General features: G+C 36.7%; 1 protein-coding gene and 1 long non-coding RNA gene across 4 annotated transcripts in view; one reads left to right on the forward strand and one right to left on the reverse strand.

Moving 5' to 3' along the window:
- The window catches only part of LOC145723092 (uncharacterized), a 60,069-nt gene that overhangs the window by 22,139 nt on the left and 21,945 nt on the right, over positions 1 to 15,985 (forward strand). For both annotated transcript variants that reach the window (XR_014147922.1, XR_014147923.1), the window contains exon 2: positions 12,166 to 12,313. This is a non-coding gene — a long non-coding RNA (uncharacterized LOC145723092). The remainder of the gene's footprint in view (positions 1 to 12,165; positions 12,314 to 15,985) is intronic.
- The window catches only part of FAM184A (family with sequence similarity 184 member A), a 102,903-nt gene continuing 87,216 nt past the window's right edge, over positions 299 to 15,985 (reverse strand). For both annotated transcript variants that reach the window (XM_081828882.1, XM_081828883.1), the window contains 4 exons: positions 11,670 to 11,823; positions 7,185 to 7,312; positions 5,540 to 5,724; positions 299 to 5,099 (listed from right to left, as the gene is read on the reverse strand). In XM_081828882.1, the coding sequence (XP_081685008.1) occupies positions 4,949 to 5,099; positions 5,540 to 5,724; positions 7,185 to 7,312; positions 11,670 to 11,823 (618 nt within the window). In that variant the 3' untranslated portion in view covers positions 299 to 4,948. The remainder of the gene's footprint in view (positions 5,100 to 5,539; positions 5,725 to 7,184; positions 7,313 to 11,669; positions 11,824 to 15,985) is intronic.

The following is a 15,985-nucleotide window of genomic DNA, read 5'->3' on the forward strand; positions in this document are numbered from 1 at the left end:
TTTTTTTTTTTAAAGATTTTATTTATTTATTTGAGAGAGAGAGAATGAGAGACAGAGAGCACGAGAGGGAAGAGGGTCAGAGGGAGAAGCAGACCCCCGCTGAGCAGGGAGCCCGATGCGGGACTCGATCCCGGGACTCCAGGATCATGACCTGAGCCGAAGGCAGTCGCTTAACCAACTGAGCCACCCAGGCGCCCCAAAATAGAAGACTTTTGAACTAGCTGAACAAGAATACTTGGCAGTAAATGGTCGCTAAAAAACTCAATTTAATGCCTTATTTAAAATTATTATTAAACAAAATAAATAAAACTATTATTTCTATTGTTTTGTTCTAGTACAATAAGTTAAAGTGAGTCTAGAACAATCACTTAAAATCCCTGAACCACCTTTTTCCGCTCTGAGCCTCAATTCTAGTGTGTGTTTTCATTTAGTTTAAACATGCTTTACCTACAAAATTATTATCAGTTAATATCACCAAAAAAACTTTAAAGATACCTTGATATTAAAAAGGGAAAAAATAACTGATTAAATTGAAGAAACAATTCATATAAACACAAATTGGAAAGCATTAAAGGAGAGAACAAGTGATATGATCTAGATTTAACTTGCAAATATACTTCCAGAATTACTAAGTCTTTCAAAATTCTCACAGGAAGAACACCTGGTATTACTCTGATCCATTTCAAGCCAGCGCTGGTCAACAGTCTCCCTTTCTTCAGCTGCCCCGTCAGTTCTCTAGGCCAGCACAGTTTCCCAAAGACTAGGTGTGTGAACAACTGGTGGTACAAGGAATGATCTTACTTTGTTCTCCTTTAATCTTTCTGGTCACAAGAAGGAAACAGTCTTGGTGTGGTCCTATGTATCTTTTTTTTTTTAAGATTTATTTATTTATTTGAGAGAGCGAGAATGAGAGAGAGAGAGAGTACATGAGAGGGGGGAGGGTCAGAGGGAGAAGCAGGCTCCTCGCTGAGCTGGGAGCCCAATGCGGGACTCGATCCCGGGACTCCGGGATCATGACCTGAGCCGAAGGCAGTCGCTTAACCGACTGAGCCACCCAGGCGCCCGGGTCCTATGTATCTTAAATGGGCTTCACAACATAAGCTTATTACCCTATTTCACCGGGCTCAGACTGGCCTGCAGCAGCAACACTAGCTAGAATCTAATAACACGGTTTTATTTTCACAGACTTTACATATTTATAAGTACAGCCTGGCTTCTATTTAGAAAAATGGATACAATTTTTCAGTAGTGATAATGGTTTTACTGAATAATCAAGTCTTCCTGTTAAATTTTTAAGTTACAATGACTCAATTAAAAATATGAAAACAGTATCAAAGGTAGCCAGAAATGACCAAATTCTGAAAGATTAAAGCCTGGGAAACACTGTGTTGAGGGAAACATACAAGTTTATATAGTCTTTTACTCAAAATATAGGATTTCCTTTAAGAGAAAACAGAAGTAAAACATATATAATTACTAATTAGGTCACTGTTGGATTCTCCCCAGGCATGCATGCCCTGATTTTTTTTTATTTATTTATTTTTGGCTCTATATAGGTCAATGTCTAGGGTTCGTGGACAACACAAACCAAAAACAGGAATACCTAAAAAAGCTGTATAAAACGCATAAAAATATTTTCAAGGGTGGCAGTTCTCCTGGGCTTTTTAAAAAAAATACTTGACAAAGTCAGTAAATTGAGATTCTAGGCCAAACAACAGTATTGGCAATACATGTGCTTTAGAATCTTAATTGTATAAGGATAAACTCCATTATACCATCCTTTCTAGAGTTTAAGAAATATATAATTGAAGAAGTTTAATGTTGAACCTTTCTTTCCCCATAATTTATGGGCACGGACTCTGATGCATGACAACAGAAATACTTTTTCCTTACCTCACAAAGCTTCTGAACACAACCAGAATGGTAATTTAAAAATCAAACAACAACAACAAAGAACGATCAGGGTATTATAGATAAAAGAACTCAAACAACTTTTAAAGAATAAGTAATTATGGCATGGTGGAGTGTTTCTTTTCAATTAGGGATTACTGACCTACTTAACAGCCCCGTACAGAAAACTCAATGCTTCCCCCAAGAAGAAACTATCTTTTTGTTTCAGTACAGTGAGAAGTTAATGTAAACTTAAACAATCAATAATAATCTCTGAACCCCCTTTTCTGCATAATAAAGAACTATAATGATCCCAAGTTCTACGTATGTTTAGATTTAGATTAAAGTTCTTTAAAACAGTTCATTCTCTCATTGGTTTCTAAAACAAAAACTGTGACATATTAGACACAAGGTTTTTACTACTATACCACTCAGAAAAATAAAACCATTTCTATAGAATATCCAAAAATCTAAGACTTTAGTACCCAGCACTAGAGAAGGGGTTTTTTAGTAATCATTCCATAAGAGCTACAGAACTCATTACTATTTCTACAATCTTTAGAGGGTATTTTCTGTTCTTTAAATTTCTAGTCCCCTCTTCCCTGGTGTCTAAACAGGATTTGGGGTGGGAACAGAAGCAAGAAGCTTCCAGCAGCTCCAGAGGTCCCTCCCCTCCAGGATTCGGCCTTACCCGTGTTCCTCCAGCCCTCCTAATACCACCCACTTCTAGAAATCCATAGGGTTTTTTCGATTTCAAAGAGTTAAAGTCAGCATACAGTCGGTTAGAAATTTCAGTAAGGTGCCCTTAGTCCTTTGCAACAGGCAGAGAAAGTTCAAATGTCCCCCAGCTCCTTAAGCTGGAATGCACTCTCCTTGCTCACCACCTCTGACTACATCTAAGCTGTTCAGCAGATCCAAGCACGCTGCATTTAAGGATATAGAACAGAAATATCTAGTTGTATAAAACTGTGTTTTCCAATATGGTAGCCACTAGTTCATATGTGGCTATTTACATTTGAATTAATTAAAACTGAATTAAGAATTCAACTCCTTGGTTGTACTAACTACAGTTCAAATGCTCAACCGCCATTTTGTTTGGTAACAGCTGTACTGGACAGAGCACATATAGGACATTTTCGTTACCACAGAAGATCTACCGGACAGCGCTGGTCTAAATACATTTGTATGTATGTTTGGTTTCAATTAAAAGAATAAATACCTAAGCTAGAGACTAATTATATGACAGTGGTAGTTTTCTGTTGAAAAAAGAAATACAGTTGGTTAGCGTGGACCTATACTAATCTAGTATAAAACAAATGGTAGATCTAGAAAAGCAGATAAAATATTTGACTCATGAGTAATACTAATTCTTTGATCATTAAAGAGCATAATATAAAAAACTAATTATCTACTGAAAATTCATAATGTGTAAAACCACATAAAACAGAATAAAGTAGAAACAAGCCTTTAATCTTTGTAAATTAACATTCTTAAGGAGACAGGACACACAGACAGACAGAGGTTATTCTTTTTGTGAGCATGTTTTTTCAGACTGTGAAGAGGGGGATGCCAGGACGTCAGCCTCTGTCCAATGAGGCCAAGAAAAGGAAAAGTAAACAGTAGAGTTTATTGTAACTAATTTTTGCAAAATGCCTAAGATTATGAGCTCTTACTGTGGCTCAAAAGGATTTAAAAATTACCTCCCACAACAGCAAACACTAAAAAATCACTGTGACTGGGAAAATGATCTCATGAGTCTCCTCACCATTTCAAGTGTAACTTCATGAAGTGGTAAATGTTATAGGGAATCCTCAAAAAAATTCATTCAGGAAACATTTGAGTGCCTATTAATGTGAAAATTCTGTGTGTGTCCAGGAGAGGGTACCTCACCTCAGGAGCTGCTGAAGTAAATGCCAACCACTGGGGAGGGGGAGGGGTCTGGTTTTGTTTCAGCTTAAGTGAATGTGGGTATATATATTACATATATGTAACAATATTTACTATGAGGCTTAACTAGTTAAATGGGTAAAATGTGAGATGAGGTTTAGATTGGGGGAAGGTAATCAGGTAGTAATAACGTAGGAGATTATTCTAGACTGTAAACACAGGAGAATCTTAGAAGGAAACAGGTTGGTGTGGCTGACACGGGAGGGTAAGGTGTACCTGAGACTAAGGTTAATGGGATTAGTCATTATTTTGACTTTACTACAGTATGTGGAGATATCTATATATTTTTATAGGTTTTTAATTGGTTAGAAAAAGAGAGACTAAAGGTGAATAAACCATTTGCAGCAGCAGCTTAGAATAGATTAATTCTGAGATAATTTAAGTTGAACTAGAGTTTAGGCCTCAGAGACGGGAGTGAATGCTATTTGCACATTGGCTCTAACAGTTTATAAGGGTGTAGGGAAGAGAGGGGCTATTAAATACTTCCTTAAAACATTCAACAGTAATTAGAAATCTCGGTTTTTTGACAATACTGGAGTATTTCTGATGTTTTACTTTCATTAATTTTTAAAATCAAAATTAAATGCTTGTTTGTAGGAACTCAAACAGTATCTATGTAGAGTATAAAAAATAAAAAGGAAGATTTTGCTCTTCCCCACCTCCAATACCCTGGAATCCACTCCCTAGAGGGAAGTCCTGTCATTAAAATTTTGTATTTGTTTTTTAAGCTCTTTTGATATTTGTATATAAAACATGTATTATTAGTGTATGGGTAGGATCCTAATATTCCTATTGGCCACAATATGCTCTTTTTACTTAACATTATATAATGGACGTCTCTAGAGCTTTCACCATGGCCTGACAGTTCATGATTGTGAGGGACAGGCTTTCGGCAAGGACCGTCCTAGTGCATCTGTAGCTGTGGCAGCTGATAGTCACTCAACTGCCTTCTCGTTACTGAAAATATCACATTGCAATTACCATCTATAATACAGCATTTATGTTTTCTTTTCTAAGTATCAATTAGATTTAAAAGAGTAGCTAATCTGAGGTTAGACACAGTCTCCTCAGTTTATTTCCCACATACGAATTTTCTTTAATATAATATGACTTACGACACTTGTAAAGCTGCATTTATTTCCTTGAGTAGCTCGTTAGTCTTATTAAAATCTGCCCGCATGATATTTTTCTCTCTGAGGTGGTCTGCTGTCATGACATCCAGCTCTTTTTCAAGTCTCTTGTTTAAATCTTGTTCATGCAACCTGTTTAATTTATTTTTAGTTAAGAATACGTTATTCTGAGGTCAAGCTTTCAAAACTTTCTATAAGACTCTACCAGATTTGAAATGGTTTTAGGTATAATATATAGAAAATTAATGGAAACAGCCTAAAATAAGTTACTTACTTTGCTCTAATCTTCTAGCTTGTTAAAGTTGTCTCCTTTAATGCTTTTTAAACTCTATTTTATAAAGATTTTAGTTAATTATACAATTTCCGAAGTTATTGAATGCATACATATTATTCAAAATACAAACACTTCATCTATGTTCTAAATTAAAGCAGTCAACAAATAAAGTAAGAAGTGGTAATCAATATCTACTAGAAGGCAGTCTAGCCATAAAAATAGACATTTATTGCTAACTACTATACAACAGTCTTTTAGATAACACTGTATATTCCTTCTTTTGTAATTAATGGCATACCTCATCTGTTGGTTAGATTCACTTCGTATTCTGAGAATTTCTTTCCCCTTAAATTCCAATTCTTTGGTTAGGGCACTTATATTTTCATGAAGGTGCTGTACCTCCTTATCCAAGTCTGAGATGTGATGCTCTCTGTGCCTTAATTCCTCTTGTAGATCTGTTATTCTACACATATGTTCCTTACTCTGCAAAGTACAAATAATTTTTTTTTAAGTAACCTCTGTACAGGGCTTGAACTCACGACCCTGTGATCAAGAGCCACATGCTCTACTGACAGAGCAAGCTACATACCCTACAAATAATTCTTAAAAGTTTTCTAGTATTTGCTTTCTGCATTTACCTAAGGGAAAGAAAATGACATAGTGGAATGTCCAATTTAATGACATTGCTTGCAAACTGCTGAAATAAAACCTAAAGGCCTCTTCTCTTCCCATCTATAAGAAGTGTTTATACGGATAAATATCAGGGTGACAAGAGGCCCAAAAGACCATGAAAGCACATCTCCCACACACTTTGGAGATGAGGAAACCAATACCCAAGAGATATCTGTCCAAGGATGATTTATAATGAAGCGGGGCTGAGATTAGAATGCAGGGCTCCTCCATACTCACCAAGTTATATGGGCTTACAATAAAATTCTGGCACCATTGCCCTTTCATTTAAAAAGGCCCTGCATCTAGGGAGGCTATCCCAGCACGCACACACACGCACACACACACACATCCTATGGCTTAGAAAGCAGACTGTCTGCTCAGTGTTGATATAGCAGTTACCTTGTCTGAAAGATAAGCTCCCTTCCATTTTCCTAGAAGTCACTGTTTTCTGCAATGTCTATCTACACATTGTCAATTTCAGTGTCAGCCTCGTTAGAAGAAAACATAATTTCCCTCCATGGTTATAAAGTGACTCATTTAAAACTTCATAGCAATGAAGAGAAAATTTGAGCTGATCATTTAACAGAGCTAAAGACTAACAAAGTCAAAGTTTTAAGTCTAACAAATGATGGCCTTCATGCACTATGTCTAGAAATCCATCCATCCAGACATTTTAGATCATAAACTATCTAATTGAAGGAAGCATACTTGTCCAAAGAGCAAAGTTTAAAAAGCATAAGTAGTACCTGTGCTAGAGTGATATGCAAATATCAGTTATCTTTTTCCTTGAGCATCTGCTACTTCTATAGTTACGCTATCCAGTATGACTATTTAAATTCAAGTTTAAATTATTCAAAATTAAACAAAACCAGACACATAGTCACACTAGACATAAGGCCATGTGGCCAGTGACTCCCGTAGTGGATAGCACAGATATAGAACAGGTCCATCATCTTGGAAAGTTCTATAGACCGTGCTGTTTCATAGTATTCTGCCTTCACTCTTCGTATTATTTATATTTCATTGTTCACCTTCTCAAGATGCAAGTAAAATTCAAAATATTCAATTAAAAATTCATAAAATGTAATTTTATGACCAATATGCTAAAGTCAAGTTACCTATTTCCCTTTAAAAATAAGACTCTTAAATATAGATGGTAAATAATAACTAGTGAAAATACTAGTTATTACAAAATAATTTTCAGAAAACGGTCAACATTCAAATCTATTCACATTTAAGGAATTGTCACATAACAGAATGTTCTTCTTTACCTGTCTTCTGCTGATGTCTATGCTTCGCTCTAATTCCATTTTAGCAGCTGCCAATTCTTGATGATGACTATGCCGTAACAAATCAATTGCAGCTGCATGTTGATGGTTTAGTTCCGAGCGTAAGGAAGCTGGAATACAAGGAAAAAAAAAAAAACCTTTTGTGTATTTTAGAAATATTATTGATACTTCACATAAAAATTATAAAAGTCACAGAATAGTATTTTTTTAAATTAGGACACTTGTGTATGCCCATTAAAATATCCTAGACTATCATATAACATCATGAATTTAGAGGTCATCTAGCTTTGTAAGGATAAGGAAATTTTCATCTGCTCAGATGGATCAAGGTATTTCCATATATGCTTTTGGTTTGCCAGTAAGGTGTGAATGGAGACAAATGTTTTTTAACTTTTCTAATTCACTATTGGAATAGTAACATTTTAGAACTGAACAGTACCATAACATTCTCATTTAGGAAGCAACTTCCCACCCAGGTAAGAATTCTTCCACAATAGTTCTGAAAGACGTTAAACACTGGCTGGTGAATGCTTTGATTTTTAAGTCATGATTTTTATTTGAATCTGAGATTATTTGATACAAACCACATTTATTGAATGCCAGGTACTACACTAAGGGAGAACAAAATATGACCCTGTTCTAATAACCACACAGGCTAGAGGGAAAGGCATCAAGCCAGGGAATTAAGTGGGATAGCAGAGATGAATATCATGAATGAAAGCACAGTGGTGGAAGCACCCAAATTTCCTAGGAGAAGGAAACTGGGAATGCTATCACAAAGGAACTGTCACAATAACTCAGTCTAATGCACTGAGTAAGGGTTCTCCCAAGTGGAGAAAGAGAAAAGCATTAATGAGGAAGGGATAACATACAAAAGCAGAAAGAACCAAATCGATCAGGTGAACTGTAAGAAGACTGGTGTGGTGGGTGCCCACAGAGCATGTGGTCATAGTGGAAAGAAAATGGAGCCCAGTCTGAGAAAGTTTTAGCACAAAATGCTTTTGACTTTACATTTGGGTTCATGGTTCCCAATCTGGGATATGTGTGGCAGTATGTCTGAGGGACTTTTAGAGTACACACGATCATCTTCTGAAACATGAATTGTACTTGAAGATTTTGGGGAAAGCCATTACTTTCATGTTAATACAAAGGAGATATGAGTAAAATGCAAATTGTACATTTTAAAGCTAAAACATGAGACAACTTCAAAGAAATGCTGTGCTTGTAACCAGTCATTTTAGGCTCTTCCTGAGACCTCTATGTAGGGGGCATAAGTTCAGTCTCCCTGCGGTAAGCGCTACTTCTGCGGAGAAACTTGACAGGCACTGAGGTAGGACATGGGAGTTACTGAAGGATTTAAAGTTGGGAAGTTCCATGGTGAGATCTGAGTCTTATAAAGATTAGCCAGACTGGAGTCTGGAGGGTGAACTGCAGGAAAAAGATCAACGAGAAGGTTATAGCAATAACCCAGGTGAAAAATGATATGACCCTGAACTGAGTATGACAAAAGGACTAAAGAAGAGGGAACAGATGTAGGAAATATTTAAGTGAAGGAACTAACAGGATGTGGAAGCAAAAGAAAAAAAGTTAAATGCATCTTCTACCTTCCTGGCGTGGGCAAATGGGTAAACAGTAATACTCTTAATTAAAATGGGAGGTACAGGAATGGCAACACATTTTGGACCTGAGGGAGATGGTGAGCTAATATTTAAAAATACAGAGTGTAAGTTAGAATATCTAACTTTCTAATATGTAGTAAAAAATAGAAATCTAATTCACAAGGAAAGCAGTTTGGTCTAGAAATACATATTTGGAATCACTAGCATAATAGATGGTAGTTGAAGTCATAGTTGTGAATCCAATCAACCAGGAAAAGCCTGAAGACTGAAAAATGGACCAGAGGGCTGGGGACTAAATCCTGGGAAACAGCAATATTTAACAGATGCATGGGAAACAGGACTAGCACATAAGATTAAAGAGCAGGGATCAGAAAAGTGGGAGTGCAGTGGAATTTCAAAGTTCAATGGTGACCTCAGGGAGAGTAATCTCAATGGAATAATGGGGGCAAAATGTAGACCTGAATGATCCTGACAAAGGACTAAGTATCTAGAATACATGAAGAACTCTCAAAACTCAACAGTAAAAATACAAACAATCCAGTTAGAAAAGATACACAGCAGATGAACACATGAAAACATGTTGAACATCATTAGCCATTAGAGAAATGCGTGAGTAAAATTCACAATAATACCACACTCCTATCTGAATGGCTAAACTACAACACAGTGACATCAAATGCTGGTAAGGATATGGCAGAAAACTGTCACTCATTCGTTGCTGGTGAGGATATAAAATGGTACAGCCATTCTAGAAAATAGTTGGGCACTTTCTTAAAAGAAAACTAAACCGGGGCGCCTGGGTGGCTCAGTTGGTTAAGCGACTGCCTTCGGCTCAGGTCATGATCCTGGAGTCCCGGGATCGAGTCCCACATCGGGCTCCCTGCTCAGCAGGGAGTCTGCTTCTCCCTCTGACCCTCCCCCCTCTCATGCTCTCTGTCTCTCATTCTCTCTCTCGCAAATAAATAAAATCTTAAAAAAAAAAAAAAAGAAAACTAAACCTACAACCATCATATGACCTGGCAACTCCACTCCCAGGCATTTATCCCAGAGAAATGAAAATTTACACTTACACAAAACTGGAAACACCGGATGTCCTTCAATGGGTGAAGGACAACAACTGACCTTCAGCAATAAAAAGGGACAGACTACTGATACATACAACCACCTGGATGAATCTCTAGAGAATTATGAGGGGTGAAAAAAAGCAATCCCCCAAAGGTTACACATTATTACATTTATAACATTTTTTAAATGACAAAGTTATAGAAATAGATAACAGATTAATGGTTACCAGGAATTAAATGTGGGGAGGAAAGGGAAGTAGGTGTCGCTATAAATGGGCAATAGGGACCCACATGGTAATGGGAGTGTTCTAGGTCTTGACAGTGTCAATGTCAATATCCTGGTTGTGATATGAACTATAGTTCTGGGGAAAATGGATAAAGGGTTCAGAGGATCTCTCTGTATTATTTCTTACAAGCTCATATGAATTTATGACTATCTCAAAATAAAAAAGTTTAATTTAAAAAAATCACTAAAAGTCCTTTTGCCAATAAAGAGGTATTGAAATCAAGTTTCAATGGACTAAACAATAGTGCTAACACTTGGCCTTTTTTTTTTTTTTAAAGATTTTATTTATTTATTCATGAGAGATAGAGAGAGAGAGAGAGGCAGAGGGAGAAGCAGGCTCCCCGCGGAGCAGGGAGCCCGATTCGGGACTCGATCCCAGGACCCTGGGATCATGACCTGAGCTGAAGGCAGACGCTTAACCGACCGAGCCACCCAGGCGTCCCACATTTGGCCTGTTTTTACTTCTCCTCACACAGCTGGGGAAAGTCTGTGGTCCCTTGGACCAGAATCTTACAGACTACCTCTGCATTTGACTATAAGCTCCTTCTATATAAATACAGAGCAACAGTTCATTTTTGAATTCTCCTTGCTCAGCAGTTTCTGTAGCATGTAAAGAGGTATCACACAAATGTCTGATAAATAGTCTCACTATGATTTTCACCCTAGCTATCACAGTGGCTGGTAAAGGAGGAAGAGGAGAGAGTTCTGATGACTTGGCCTAGGGCTCCCAGCAATAGTAGAGACAATGAACTGGGTCAGACGGCTTTGCCTTTGGGGCCCAAAGTATCCACAACACTTTGGTCTTCTTTGTTCCCAATTCCTACTTGGAAAGGGTATACCCCTGAAATGTGACAACATACAATAAAAACTCTTAAAAGAATTAGGGGGAAAAAACAAAAGGAAAATGAGATGGTAGGAATAAAAGTTATTGAACGACACCAAAAAAACCTCCAAAAACTCTTTAAATACGTATACAGTTTTTCTTCAAACCTCAACTGATCTCCTTATAAAAAAGGCAGTAATTTGAATACTTCAAAGATTAAAATCCTGTTAAAGAAATATCTGAAAAATACCTAGACAAAAAGTCAGACCTAAACATGAGTTTTCTCCTAAAAACAAAATCCTGAAGTGGAAAATAAACATATGACTATCAAGTCTAAGGACATGTTGGCTCCATGCCTATCTACTTCTTTTAGTCACTGGAGAGTGGAAAGTCTGAATGTCCTGACTCCATTTAGTCCCTTAGTGGTAGGTAGCAGCACCAGTGGATGTTGTTTACATAGCCAGAGTATGGAGAAAGTTGAGGGGACCTCACCTCACTGTTTCTGTTCTATCCATTCTACTCCTCCATCCTCACCTCTTCATCTGGTAACTTTAAATATCCAAAACACTTAGATATTCATTTTGGTGTTTCAAAAATTAAAAATAAAGCTGTGATTTCATATTGAATTTTAAAGTAGAACATATAAATACGAATATTATAATCCTTTCAAAATACCAAGCATAGCCTTTCCTTCATCTTCTAATTCAAACCGAAGAGTCTGAAGTTCCTGTTCCATTTCTACCCGGAAGCCCTCCATTGACTCTCTGTGTGCATCTTTTAATGACTGAAGCTCTGCAGAATGTTTTTGTTGTAAATGATTTTCAAGAGCCTAAAACAGGAGAAACATACCCAAATTATTATGCTACAATACAGGAAGGAAAATGCAAACAAAATAAAAAATTACTAAAACTCAGTTATTTAAGAAAAACAAGGCATTTGTAATTCATTTTCAAGAAAATTATATATAAGATTAATGACCTTTAGAAAATAAATTAGTAGGGTCACTTCAATAGAACAATCCTTTTGAAATCAGTTTGATTCAATATAGTGTGTCTGAATTGGGATATGGGTGGGCCCTTTAAGGTAGTTTTCAAAAAAAAGTCATTGTCAAGTTGCTGAGGGGGTAAGCCACCTAAATTAATGCGTAATTTCTCTGTGTGCACAAACTTAGGAAAGAGAAGAGAGGAGAGGGGCATTAACAAGAAAAGATCTTCTGATCAGAAAGAGATGATGATGGCTTTTACAACTCCAACCTTATCAAATATTTTGTCGCAACTTTCTGCAGGCATTTTCGAACAGAAGCAAAGGTATGAGAGTAGGTAAGTGGAAAAGTAAACAAACCTCTTGTGTGATTAGTTCTAAAAGCCTGACCAGAGAAAACAGACTACATGTGGCTGAGACTAAGAGAAGCTATGTGGCCATGGGAAAAAAGAGAGCTCAGGGTACTTCAAGTTTAGAGACTGAACTGTGCCAGGATGGGTTTTCCTTAGCATAATCTGCAACATGAAGGGTTTCTGAGAAAGATACCATGTTGTAATTAGGGTTATATTTCTTTAACCATTACTCTAAAATACTGTTTTTATAAATTAATATTTGGCTACTTATGCTCACTGTTTCTAAAGTGTTTTATTTCTGGGGCATCTGGGTGGCTCAGTCGTTAAGCGTCTGTCTTCGGCTCAGGTCATGATCCCAGTGTCCTGGGATCGAGCCCCGCATCGGGCTCCCTGCTCAGCGGGAAGCCTGCTTCTCCCTCTCCCACTCCCCCTGCTTGTGTTCCCTCTCTCGTTGTGTCTCTCTCTGTCAAATAAATAAATAAAATCTTTAAAAAAAAACACACAGGTTTCTTTAAATGTAACAATATAAAGGACTTTTAGTTTAGACATTAGTTACATAGGTAGCTTGGCTACCTAATGACAACTATAAAATTGCATGCTCTGATTTCTTCTGAATAGGATTCAGGTTTCAAAGAGACTGAAAGTGTAAAATTAAAGTACTGATACAAGAGCTTATGTGTTTTAATTCACAAATGATATCAGTGAATAGGTTATTTACCAGTCAGGCCTCATTGTGTGTTTATGGGCTATATTGAAGTACAGTTGACATACAATATTAGGTTCAGGTGTACAACACAGTGATTCAACACTGATGAATGCTAGGAAATAACCACCATGGTAATTCTAGTTACCATCCGTCACCAAAGTTATTACAATATTACTGACTACATCCCCCCCATATCTTGTCTTATAACTGGAAGTTTGTACCTCTTAATCCCTGTCACCTATTTTGCCCATCCCCCTACCTCATCCCCTCTGGCAACCACCAGTTTGTTCTCTGTATTTATAAGTCTGTTTAGGTTTTGTTTGTTCATTTGTTTTGCTTTTAAAATTTTCTATGGGTAAGTGAAATCATGCAGTATTTGCCTTTCTCTAACTTATTTCACTTAATATAACAGCCCCTAGGTCCATCCATGTTGTCACAGATGGCAGATTTCACTTCTTTTAATGGCTGAGTAATATTTCATTACTCAGATGCCACATCTTCATTATCCATTCATCTATCGATAGACACTTAGGCTGCTTCCATATCTTGGCTGTTTTAAATAATGCTGCTACAAACATAGGGCTGCATGTATCCTTTTGAATTAGTTTTTGTATTCTTTGGGTAAATACCCAATAGTGCAACTGCTGGATTGTAGAGTAGTTCTATTTTTAACTTTTAGAGGAACTTCCATAGTGTTTTCCATAGTGGCTGTACCAGTTTGCATTCCCACCAACAGTGCAAGAGGGTTCCTTTTTCTCCACATCCTTGCCAATACCGATTGTTTCCTGTGTCACTGATTTTAGCCATTCTGATAGGTGTGAGGTGATATCTCACTGTAGTTTTGGTTTGCTTTCCCTGATGATAAGTGATGTTGAGCATCTTTCCATGGGTCTGTTGGCCATCTCTGTGTCATCTCTGCTGAAATGTCTGTGCATGTCTCCTGCCCATTTTTAATTGGATTATGTGTTTTTTGGGTGTTGATTTATATAAGTTCTTTATATATTTTGAATATTCACCTTTTATCAGATATGTCACTTGCGGATATCTTCTCCTATTCAGTGTTTTCTTCATTGTGCAGAAGCTTCCTTTTTTGATGTAGTCACAAGAGTTTATTTTTGCTTTTGTATCCCTTGCCTCAAGGAACCGATCTAGAAAAATTTGCTATGGCCATTGTCAGAGATATTACTGCTTGTGCTCTCTTTTAGGATTTTTATGGTTTCAGGTCTCACATTTAGGTCTTTAATCCACTTTGAATTTATTTTTGTGTATGGTGTAAGAAAGTGGTCCAGTTTTCCCAACACCATTTGTTGCAGAGACATTTTCCCATCGGATATTCTTTCCTGCTTTGTCAAAGATTAATTGACCATATAATTGTGGATTTATTTCTGGATTTTCTATTCTGTTCCATTCATCTGTGTGTCTGTTTTTGTGCCAGTACTAAAATGTTCCAATCACTACAGCTTTGTAACATAACTTAAAGTCTGGAATTGTGATGCCTCCAGCTTTGTTTTGTTTTGTTTTTCAAGATTGCTTTGGGTCTTTGGGGTCTTTTGTGGTTCCATACAAATTTTAGGATTGTTTGTTCTAGCTCTGTGAAAAATGCTGTTGGTATTTTGATAGGGATTGCATGAAATGTGTGGTTTGTTTTGGGCAGTATAGATATTTTAACAATATTTGCTTCCAACCCATGAGCATGGAATGTTTTTCCATTTCTTTGTGTCCTCTTCAATTTCTTTCATCAGTGTTTTAATGTTTTCAGAGTATAGATCTTTCACCTCTTTGGTTAGGTTTATTCCTAGGTATCTTATTATTTTTGGTACAATTACAAATGGGATTGTTTTCTTAATTTCACTTTTTGCTGTTTCATTATTAGTGTATAGAAATGCAAGAGATTTCTGCACATTAATTTTGTATCCTGTGACTTCACTGAATTCATTTACCAGTTCTAGCAGTTTTTTGGTGGAGTCATTTAGGTTTTCTCTATACAGTATCGGATATATTTTATCATATCATCTGCAAATAGTGCAGATGATAACTTCAGTAGAAGTTTTACTTATTCCTTCCCGATTTGGATGCCTTTTCTTTTTGTTGTCTGACTGCTGTGGCTAGGACTTCCAGTACTATGCTGAATAAAAGTGGTGAGAGCAGAGATCCTTGTCTTATTCCTGACCTTACGGTAAAGGCTCTGTTTTTCCCCATTTTGGATGATGTTAGCTCTGGTATTTTCATATATAGCCTTTATTATGTTGAGGTAGGTTTCCTCTAAACCAACTTTGTTGAAGGTTTTTATTGTGACTCAGTGTTGTACTCTGTCAAATGCTTTTCCTGCATCTACTGAAATGATCATACAGTTCTTATCTTTTCTCTTGATATGATGGGTTTTCTGTATAAAGTATCATGTCATCTGCAAATAGTGATAGTTTTACTTTTTCTTTATCAATTTGGATGCCATTTATTTCTTTTCCTTGTCCAACTGCTGTGGCTAGGACTTCCAATACTATATTGAATAAAAGTGGCGAGAGCGGGCTTCCTTGTCTTGTTCTTGGTCTTAGAGGAAAAGCTTTCAGCTTTTCATTGTCAAGTATGAGGTTAACTGTGGGTTTGTCACATATGGCCTTTATTATGTTGAGGCATGTTCTATCTATACTCACTTTGTTGAGAGTTTTTATCATAAACGAATGCTGAATTTTGTCAAATGCTTTTCCTGCATCTATTGAGATGATCATGTGATTTTTATCCTTCATTTATTAATGTAGTAATTACACTGATTTGCAGATATTGAACCATCCTTGTATCCCTGGAATAAAACCCATGTGATCATGGTGTACAGATTTTTTCAGTGTATTGTTGAATTTGGTTCACTGATACTTTGTTAACAGTTTCTGTATCTATACTCATCAGGGAAAATGGAAATAAGGCCTCATTTTTGACCAAAGAAACTTCCTTAACTT

This window comes from Leptonychotes weddellii, chromosome 8 (assembly GCF_054177405.1).
Source record: "Leptonychotes weddellii isolate Sample4059 chromosome 8, ASM5417740v2, whole genome shotgun sequence".
Taxonomy (NCBI): domain Eukaryota; kingdom Metazoa; phylum Chordata; class Mammalia; order Carnivora; family Phocidae; genus Leptonychotes; species Leptonychotes weddellii.